Source organism: Aptenodytes forsteri, unplaced genomic scaffold (genome assembly GCF_000699145.1).
Source record: "Aptenodytes forsteri isolate BGI_AS27 unplaced genomic scaffold, ASM69914v1 Scaffold175, whole genome shotgun sequence".
NCBI lineage: Eukaryota > Metazoa > Chordata > Aves > Sphenisciformes > Spheniscidae > Aptenodytes > Aptenodytes forsteri.
Window position 1 is genome coordinate 904,293 of NW_008794723.1, and position 10,853 is coordinate 915,145.

Consider the following 10,853-nt stretch of genomic DNA (forward strand, 5'->3'; position numbering starts at 1 on the left):
GAGCGATGAGGTCTCCCCTCAGCCTCCTTTTCTCCAGGCTGAACAACCCCAGTTCCCTCAGCCGCTCCTCAGAAGACTTGTGCTCTAGACCCTTCACCAGCTTCACTGCCCTTCTTTGGAGATGCAGTAATACTAATCTGCCAACAGAGCAGCAAATACAAATGCTCTGAAATCAGTTTTGAAGAACTCAGCCAGTTTGTTTAAGCCAAATCACATGAATTAGTGCAAGGTAAGGTTCATGATGTGCTCACAGTGCCAGGATGCAGTAATACTAATCTGCCAACAGAGCAGCAAATACAAATGCTCTGAAATCAGTTTTGAAGAACTCAGCCAGTTTGTTTAAGCCAAATCACATGAATTAGTGCAAGGTAAGGTTCATGATGTGCTCACAGTGCCAGCAAATACAAATGCTCTGAAATCAGTTTTGAAGAATTAGTGTAAGGTTCATGATGTGCTCACAGTGCCAGAGTAGGTTCTCAGTACCGGGAGAGCTGGTGTCATAAAACTGTATTTCCATAGTAGAAGCACACAGGGGTTCTGAGCTCAAGTGTGAACTGCCTTCCCGTGCTTACACGTAATCTTTCTTCCAGAAAGAAACATCTACAGCACTAAATTATGATAGAACATCCATTATATTTTTATAATAGCACAGGGCTGGTTGCTTCAGGGGAGACCTTTAGCTGGGATGAGACAAAGGAGAACAAGAGAAAAGCAAGGAGATCATGAGCTTGTGATGACCGCTGAGCAGCCATTGCATTTTTGTTGGCATTCTGAGAGGAAAAGCAACAGAAATTCACCATTATTAGAAAGCAGGATTTGCAACGTAACTCGTAACTCCCGAAGGCAATGAAGGCTAATGGTGTCTGAGGTTTTTTCATACTTCTAACAACATTCTTGTCACATGTTAAAGAACTAAACTATAGGAGTCATTGACACAGCAAAATATTTTTACTTTATTTTCAAAATAAAACAATTATTTTAAAAGTCATCTTTTGTCTGTAACACTGATCAAAGCCATTTACAATTAAAATATTTTACAAAAATATATTTTTAACTTAAAAAAATATAAAAGAAATCATATGGATTAAGTCTGCAAGAGTTAAATTCTAGTCCTAGAAGATTTTGGAGAAATACAGTCAGAAGTAAACACACAGAGTCTGTGATACACTACGGTTTCTACAAAAAAGCATCCTTGTTATTCTATAACACTATTTATTGCAAATATACAAAGTTATAAAAAATTGGAAATCTAAGAAGGGTATGATGAAGTAAGGTTCAGCAGATCTTACTGGGAAGCAAAAGGAAGACTTTGCTAGCGTTTCAGTCACTAGAAAGTAACTGAAGTTGTTCTTGTGCTTCTCATCACCAAGATGCCCGTAACAAAAAAAAAAGCCTGATAAAGCAAGATGTGACAACTCCAGGTGTGCACACACGAGTTCAGTCTGTATTGCTCAAGCACAAAAGTACGCACATCAGGCACTATCTTCACTACGTGTTTGCTCGTCCCCATTCTCCTGTGCAGCTCTTACCTCACTGAACCCACATTTGCCATCAATAAACATTCATCAAACTCCTTACCTGCACACCGACTTCTCATTTCTGTACCAGGGCCAAAACCCCTGCAACATGATGAATTCTTTTTCACCAGGGATGGCTTAACAATAACCCTACCAAAATCACTGTGACCACAGTCAGAAGAGCTCAACGACTGCTGAGTCAGGGTGATATTTAGCAATGTAATACTGGAAATAGCTTGTAAAGTTGGCTACTCACTAGCAGTGATAAACCTTACAGGCACTCGCTCTCTTTCCAGGAATCCTTCCAAAAAGGATAAAGCAATAAAGTATTGTCATACGTTTTAGCATGCCTGAACCGTCGCTCTACTTTGACAACTGTAACTTCTAAAAAGACTCCTTAACCTAAAAGTAGATGGCAGTAGAAGACATTTGGAACAAAAAATCCTCAAGTATTTAAAAATAAGACAGTGATTACTACTAAATCTTTGAGTAGGCTGGGTCCACTAATTAAATTTCATATTAGAACTGTTTTAGCGTTAATACCAGGCTTGCTTCAGTAATATAAATGTTCCTTCAAAATTTCCTATTTCCCGATCATGGATTTAAGGTGTTCAAGTTTGTACTCTTCAATGAAGTCTTCAACAGTATGCAGAGCTTTGACTTTCACCAGCAGGAGAAGAACTTCTTTTGTTTCATCACTATAAAAAAAGAAAAGTTTTATATAGCACCACTTTTATGTACCTGACTTTTAATTACACTTTATGTTTATTAATTTTAAAGAGAGTCAGGTCGCTCTCCTTGGCTGCTTGTCATCAGGTGACCTTGGCTACACGGATCACTAACAGTACCCAACATCTAGCGCCTCAAACTATCGCATTAAACTAGAACTGCAGAAGCGCTCCTTTACATTATGGACTCCATCTTTTATCTACATATGCGACGAGAACATCCTTGAAGTGTCAAATATGTGAGACTTAAGGAACTTAAGAAATATTTAACACAAAGTGTAGGAGGAAGTGCTTGAATCCCAGGGCAAGCCTTATCTATGTATTACCTGTGGTTATTCTTGTGTAGCGTACGGGCACACTGCAGCAAGTGCTGGCAGAAGTTCAGTAACTCAGGGAGAGTTGATCCACTTTTAAGATCTTGGAACCATCTTTCTGGGAGGCACGCAACCACCTGCTCACACAAAAAATATTTGGAAAGGTTTAAAAAGAAAAATCTTTCAATATAACCAAGTCACATCACTTCTGACTTTTCTTTTTGGCAGGTTCAGTCATTATTAGTGGTGTGCTTTTTCTTTGAAACCAAGTCTGATTATCCCTACAAGTAGTTATTCTGAAGAACCTATGGACCGATGTTTGCTCTAAAATGCTTTGATGCACCAAGGTCGTTAAAAAAATTTTAATTTTTTAAAAATGTCATTTACATTTTAGAATTTTTAAATAGTCCTTCTTCAGTCTAGACTCCTCTTCATGAAAAAAAGCTTTTAGCATACGCTCTCTTCCAATGTACATGTTGTCTTTTACCTTATTACACTTTTCTATATTATCCAGCCCTGGTGGTGTGTTTAAGAGGTTCAGAAGAAGGTAACGATTCAGCAACTTGCTCAGTCCCAAATCACGGACCGTATCTTCTTGTACAATCCCATCCCAAAGAAGAACATTGGAAAGCAGCTGCAGTAATGAAGAAACAGAGAATATGCATACTTAGGTGGCTAGAGGTGTGCTAAAACACAATATTAAAAGTTTTTTGTTTAAAAAAAAAAGATAATATTATATCCATCTAATTTAAGTACTCAAAACCCAGGATTCACCCTCTCCAAATTACTGTCAGTTAGCTGCTAATAAGCTGCATATAGTAAATAATCTTATCAAGTAGGATAATTGATTTTACACATGCATATGAACTGTACCCTAATATGTGTATATATGACCTCCCAAGGTTGGGAAGAGCATTTGACCCTTCCAATAGGTTAACAATTGTTAAGGCCCAAGTACAGAAGACAACTATGCTTTGTTCTTTTCACAGAAGAGCTGGCAGTCAAATCTGGAAGCGTGAAAGAAGGAAAGAGTATTTAAGACACTCCCCCTACAAGAAATACAGACCAAGAACAAGTGGCATCCAATTCTAAGCAATCCTTCAGAGAATCCAAGACAGCAGTAAAAAAAAAGTAACTATATCTGCTCAGGATTAGCCTACACGCAGCCCCTCATAACATGAGGGAGGTTGGTAGCCACAGTTCATAGCAGCATTTTTTGTAGTTGATCTCAGTATTATTAGGTACTGAGAGTTTTCTTCTGTTGCCCCTATCACTATAAATCCTTATAACTGTTGTCATTTTTGAGTCTGATGAAAGAACATGGCTATTTTTTCCCTTAACTCAGAATAGGTTAATTTTAAGGTAACTGTTAACGTCAAGGTAATTTACCCTCACAAACACAGCATGCTATCTTTGCAGTCACCAGTCAAAAAGCACTCACAAAGCCCACCACCTTCGCACATTTCTCTGGAGTATCTGATGGGACGCTTCCATCTAACTGCATGAGCGACTAAAACACAGATGAAAGAGAAAGGAGTGCTTCCACTGGCCAGCATTAATCAGGAAAGTACACAGCTTCAGGGCTTCTTGTTACTATGCTACACACTGTATCTACACTAGGCAAGTTAGGCAAAACCAGGGTACAAACGCTGAACTTCCATCATCTGTAGTTTTGCATTAGAAGAGTTCCTGGCTCACTTCTCACCCAAGCCAATTAGTATTCTTCCATACAATTTCTGGGCATGGTTTAGAGGCTATTCCTAACAAGTATTGTGAAGATGGCAACCCATATTGAAAGACAGGGTTTAAGAGCACGAATGGGGGGCTGCACAATGACAGTGGGTCTCAGTGCCAGAGAGCAGTCTCAAGCACAGATGAGTTACACTAGTCTAAGTATTAAGTAGGTCCCAAGAGTTTAACACAGATGAGTTGCAGTACTATTTACCCTGCAGTGACTGAATTCATGCCTCCACTCCAGAAAAAATGATGTAAGAACTATTCAACAGATATACAGAGCAAGACGACTTTAAACTTCTCTCCATTATCACCCCTTCAGAGACTACCGCTGTGACAGTGAAGATAGAAATCAAAAGCTAAAAGGAGAAAACTTCGATCTGCAGGAGAAAGCACCCAGGTCTGATTTCCAGGAAAACACAACACAGTCCTAGAAGGTGGAATCAGAATCCTAAGTCTGCCTTGGTTTTTGCTAGGTGTCCTAACCCCTGAGTATTAAGCCCCCTCTTGCTTTCTCTTCATCTGTCCACAACAGACTCCCACACAGCAGCTCACCCCAGGAGCAGAGGTGGCAAGTCTTTTGCAAAACAGACCTCCAGACATCCAAATTTCCAGGTTTTTCAACAGAAAGGAAGCTCTGCGTCATGACAACAGGAAGCATACGCAGGGCTAGGCATCGTGAATAGCAGGGGAACTGGAATATTGTCTGGGATTTTAATGGGGTTTTATGCATCTAAATCTCATCTTTAGTAAGAATCCAAATCTACTCCTAGAGGTAATACATCTTCACATCTTAAGTAGGAACAACTGAATCACAGGCATTCAGAAATTCCCAACTCAGCACCCCAAAAGTAAAACTATACTGATGTGCTTATATGAACACGCAGTGATTATATTCTACACTAAGAGTTAGCATAACTCATGCCATTTTGTAAGGCAAATGGCCATTCTGTGACTGAGCTGGTCACATATTAGCCCCCTTCCCCCTCATTATCAGGCCCTGAAGGTCCTGTGCACCAAGCAGATGAACCAAACAGATTTCTTCTTCTTCCCCTCCCTGTTGGCCTCAAGATTTCCGGGCACCCGGCTGACTACTCCCCTCCTTACCAGCCTTGATGGTCCCAGGCACCCAGCCAGCCAGGTGGTAGTGATGACCCCATCACAGAACAGGGAAGTGTAATAGCACACAGAGCACTGTCTATAAAATCAAGCAGTTACAAGTCCTAAGGGAAACTTGCACCAGAACTGCTGCTGGACAGTGAGACCCATGAGCCCCCCCGGTGGCCAGGGACACCTCCGCCATCCTCCGCTTCCTCCAGGGATTGAGTGACTTGTGTTCTTTTACGTGTTTCTAGTCTGGATTATGACTGTTATGTTATTCATACTGCAAGCCAAATATTAAGATTTGACCCAATCTGCAGAGGGTCCAGGTGGTTAGGAACCATAAGCTAAGCTGTGCTATAAATTCTGTGCTAGGCTACTTATAAAATTGTGCTACACTGATACTGATTATAAAAATCCTGTGCTACTCGGATCATAAAATGCTATGCTAATCACAAAATTCTGTTAAAAAAAAGTAAATCTTGAATTGTACCTACAACTTAGTGCCATCGTTATTCTGCCCAGGATCCCCAAAAGAACCTGTCTGTACCCGTAGTGTCGGGTGACAACCTCTTAGCAGAGTGGCAATGACTAATTAATATGATGTAAGGCCAACAGGCCTGGCTGACCCACTCAAGGAAAAAAAATGAACCAGCAGGAACAGATGGTCAGATCAAAGTCTCTTGCAGAAGATGTACCCATTGAGTAGACAAGAAACAAAGCGTACGTTTATAGCTCATTCTTAAATCATCACATGCAGGTTGCACAGAGAACACATCCTTCACTGAGAAAAATGGGTATCCATCCTAATAAAAATGTATTAATCTCCCAGGACTCAGACTTGCCTGAAGATATATTTCCTGACTGACTGCAAAATATTTTTTCACTAAAATGAATTTCAAAGAAAAAAAACAGGTATATTTTCTCTACCTTAAAAGCTGACCAAAACCGTCTTTGTTGAAATTTTGAACATAGCGATGATTTGTCTTCCACAGTGCTGGTCATGGAAAGAAGGGGAGGGGAAAAAAAAAAAGGTAAAATAAGGATTTATTTTTTGTTTGTTTTTAAAAGAAGATAAATAGACAATTGATCTCTTAGATACTGATGAATGTTAATTCTGGCATTCTTTCAGCAGTGACAGCCACAATCAGAATAAAGGTTTAGGGAAACAGCTGTCAATTTGATCCCATTATAATACAACTACTATGAAGTAAGTTCAATAAAATTAGCAGTTGGAAACACCTGTGTCTACATATCATGGATTCAGATCAAAATAACATTGCTTAGAACCAAACATCCTACACTAGCTTCAGCAAAGCTTCTCTCCTAGCTGTATCTTAACCCCACACTTCCCAGACTCCCACTCATTCCCATCTTTGAAATAGTGCCCAGTAATAAGTATCAACAATATAAACCCTATTTTAGGAATGACAGGAGGAATCAGGGGACACACACATGTGACACCAGACCACCTAAACTAACACAGGCCCTCAGATATAAGTTGCTATGCTAAAATCAGACTGTGGACCTCATATACTACAAAGTTTTTGGTTACAGGAGCAAAAAAGCACTAAGAGTTATCCTTATTAGAAAGAGTTCATGAACAGGAATAAGGCTTCATAAACTTTCCTATAATAAAACAGTAGAAGGCATGTTTATTCCATTAGCTGTTAATGGTTGTTTACAATATTTCATCTACATCTGTGGGGAAGAGGGGTACAGAAGTTTAAAAAAAAAGTTTAGAAGAGTCCCAGAGTCAGCTTACCTTTTAGGATACAGAGGAATAAAGACATCTTCCTCTACAGATTTCTTCATTCTCAGGACAGCCATGTTCATCAAATCCTATTTAAAAAGAATTGTTAATGTGTCTTCACAAGAAAGACTTCATCTTCCATTTATAACAATTTCAATGGTTATTCAGTTCATCTAGAAGTGCAATCTGCTAATTAGAACTAAGTACAGTTGACACTTGTATATAATACACACTGAGACCATAAATATATTAAAAACAAATCACAGCTGTAATTATCTATAGGGTTAACCTAGGGCCTAGGGGGGATTGGTTTTTTTTTTAAGATGAAGTTATTTCCCTAAGTGAGGCCTTTTTTCACATGTTAATTTGCAAGGCAGCAGGAAAACTGTATGGATTAACAACAAAATAAGTTATGCACATAGGATCTCCATAAAAAGCTGCGAAATTCTATGTAAAAAAAAAATCACCATAGCTAGGATAGTATGTGTTTTTAGGCAATATGCTTTTAGGTGCCATAGATTCACCTACTTTTTTTTTTTTTAAAAGCCTTTTTATTTATTTATTTAAAGTTCTGGTTTACTTTACTTTCTGTACAAATGGTATCTTGGCTAAGGTCAGTTGTACCACCTGACTTCAAGGCATGGTTTGAAATCAGCAACCTTTGGAAGGCTCAGTTGGAAGGCATAAACATTTTGTTAAAAATATTTATTTTCATACTCAGGGCCTAAACATCCATCCCATTTCACCACTTTTATACTAGATAAACCTCCAGATTTACATCAGAATAGAACCGGAATCAGGCTGAAGAAGGTCATGCTAGAGTGACTATATGTATAAAAGTAATTATTAAAAGACTGCTAAGATTACGAAGTAGTCTTTCTCCTAGGCAATTAACCAACCTTTGGGGATTTTCAAGTTTTAAAATTCTAGATCTACTTTATAAATAAAAGCTTGAGGAGTTGACCACTGGAGCATTATTAGCATTTAACACTCAAATTTTGAAAGATAACTAAAAGCAAATCTAAATTCTAACCATTGTTATTGTGGTGAAGCAAGATTAGATCTACGATCAGATTCTTGTTAGGTACAGGCAGAATTTTTCTAGGAACAGGAGCTAAATTCTGCCTCAAGAGTGTCCCATCTCCCATCATCTCCAGTAACAAGAGCATCAGAGAGCTGGAAGTTTAACTGTTAAATCTTCTTAATATAAAGTGACAAAACAAACAAGTAATCAGAACTGAACAACTTCAGGACAACGTTCTATGCGCCCATAGGAGCACACCCAGAAAGCGCACACGGTGGATGAAGTTCTCCCTTCCCCAGTACCACAGGAGCTTTTACCTCTTTTGCTCGACTGCATTCATTTTTGGAAAGGACTTGTTTTTCAAAGATGTTACTGCAAAGCTGTACAAGGTTCTTTGTCTGTGAAGTAGATAAAGGATCCCACACACTCTTTACAAATGCTGGAAAAAAAAAAAATAGGAATTTATTTCATTCACAATATGCAAGTGGTTATCCACTCTAGTTTCAAGGCATTACAATGTAACAGAAGTAAACATATAAAAAGCTAAGCCCCTCACCATAATCTTAAAGAGGCTACCGTAGCCTCTCACTCTGGAACTATGTAATCACTACATCTTGGAGCATCATTATATAACTAACATAATTTGATAGCGATCGCTTTTATTTAAGGTTTGATTGCCTAGCTGCAGTGAACATTTTCAAGACAATCTTACTATACCTGTAATTTTTGGAAGAATAGTTTTTTCAATCACTCTAGGCAAAACTTCTTGATCAGGATCATCATCCCTTTTTGATTCAGATACGTTTACTACATCTTGGAGCATCATTATATAACTAACATAATTTGATAGCGATCGCTTTTATTTAAGGTTTGATTGCCTAGCTGCAGTGAACATTTTCAAGACAATCTTACTATACCTGTAATTTTTGGAAGAATAGTTTTTTCAATCACTCTAGGCAAAACTTCTTGATCAGGATCATCATCCCTTTTTGATTCAGATACGTTTTTGGCATCACTGAATTCTTTTATAGCTCTGAACCAGGGCATCTCTTCCAACTCTGTAAAATTCTGCTGAAAGATCATTCCTGTTGTTCAGCTGGTCAGGATTAAAAGAAAAGCTCCATCCAATAAACCACAGCCTCCCACTTAATTTCAGATCCACCCTCATCACTGAACAGGCCAAAACAGCGAATCAGGAAAACTAGATTTAAAGCTAGAATTTAAAGGGTGGAATTGTTAAAGTGTCTTCAAAGAAGTCAGAAGAAGAATTCTTTTTACAGGGGGTGTTGCAAAAGGGGCTGGACATAAGGGGAAAGGAGAAAGTTAAGAAGATTCCAACCACATGCTTCTATTTCTGAGACCAACACAGTGTTTTTCTAATATTTCTAATACACTGTGCTATGTATGAAAAATGAGATGTTTTTTCTATATTAAAACACAATACACAAACACACATACAATTTTTGAAGAAAAAGTCAGCTGATGCACCTACCTCAAGAGGATTCCAATTTATTAACTGAACTCTGATCAATGGATTTAATAGCTTAGGCAGGCAGAAACTGATATAAGCATCACAGTAAGAGTCAGGAAACTTCTCTTTCCACTCCTGGAATTTCAACAGGATTTTTCTGATGTCACAAAAATCTGCATGTACATCTTCAAAGACTTTCCTACTATCCTCTAAAACGTTATCTATGGATCATATTCATTGGGAATAAAAAGAAACAATCACAGAACTTATTGAGGCATAAGCTGAAAAATTTATGCATCTATAGGACATAAGAAATATCTATATGATAATTGCATTTGTCATTTATCTTTGACACACCTGACACTGAAATGGGTTTTAAAACCGGCTCCCTGGAAAACCCAGTTTCAGAAAGAAATACTGTCAGAAGACCAAAAAAGGCAAGTTTCTTCATGATCTATTCCACAGATTTATACAAGCACTATGTTTCAAACTTTATACCACAGTGATAAACTTTCAGACATGAGAACCCTTCTGCTGTTACCTGGAGAAAAGGTATAATGCCTTTCCCTGCTCCTCTTCATCCATTCATTCAAGATAATTAGAACACCAACCTTTAATTCACTCTATCTTCAGAAAACTAATTGATTATACAAAACACATTGTAGCATTGCATTGAGTACTGTCAGATCAGCTTTGGCATAATCTAAGACAGCTTACTTCTAATTGAAACAGTCATGTAATGCCACCACCACATAACTCATACCAAAAGAAATCTACAACTATACACCTATTCTTCCCAATTAGTCAGAACCATCTGAAGGCATTTCTTTTCTACAGTATGTAACTAAGAACATGTAACTCGAATGAAGTATTTCTTCACCTTTCCTAACAAAAAAAATCATTAAAAAAAATCAGAAAGAGATTTTGTTCTAGGACATCACAATAAGACTGTCACCAACCTTTGCTCTTCTGGAACTCAGTCACCTCTGTCGGAGTCAGCTCATCATCACTCGACATGCCTTCATGGTGATCAGCTTCTCCTGAACACTCTCTCATTTGCCGTCTGCAAGTCCTGTATTTTGTAATGAACTCAGATGAGTTATCGTCCCCTTATGTGCAGTAGGAAGCTTAATGAAAAATAATCTGACTTCAAAAAATGCACTAAAAGCAAGTTGTGAGAGCAACAGCCCAAGGAACCGCATCTTTTTTTT

The 10,853-nt window shown here is 38.2% G+C and overlaps 1 protein-coding gene across 1 annotated transcript in view; it reads right to left on the reverse strand.

The window, feature by feature from the left end:
• Positions 1-970: 970 nt before the first annotated feature.
• The window catches only part of GCFC2 (GC-rich sequence DNA-binding factor 2), a 20,755-nt gene continuing 10,872 nt past the window's right edge, over positions 971-10,853 (reverse strand). The window contains exons 9-18 of the mRNA XM_009273863.2: positions 10,602-10,714; positions 9,664-9,863; positions 9,089-9,242; positions 8,489-8,610; positions 7,160-7,236; positions 6,325-6,391; positions 3,047-3,193; positions 2,572-2,696; positions 2,061-2,215; positions 971-1,374 (exon numbers count right to left, since the gene is read on the reverse strand). Coding sequence (XP_009272138.1) covers positions 2,101-2,215; positions 2,572-2,696; positions 3,047-3,193; positions 6,325-6,391; positions 7,160-7,236; positions 8,489-8,610; positions 9,089-9,242; positions 9,664-9,863; positions 10,602-10,714 — 1,120 coding nt within the window. The 3' untranslated portion in view covers positions 971-1,374; positions 2,061-2,100. The remainder of the gene's footprint in view (positions 1,375-2,060; positions 2,216-2,571; positions 2,697-3,046; positions 3,194-6,324; positions 6,392-7,159; positions 7,237-8,488; positions 8,611-9,088; positions 9,243-9,663; positions 9,864-10,601; positions 10,715-10,853) is intronic.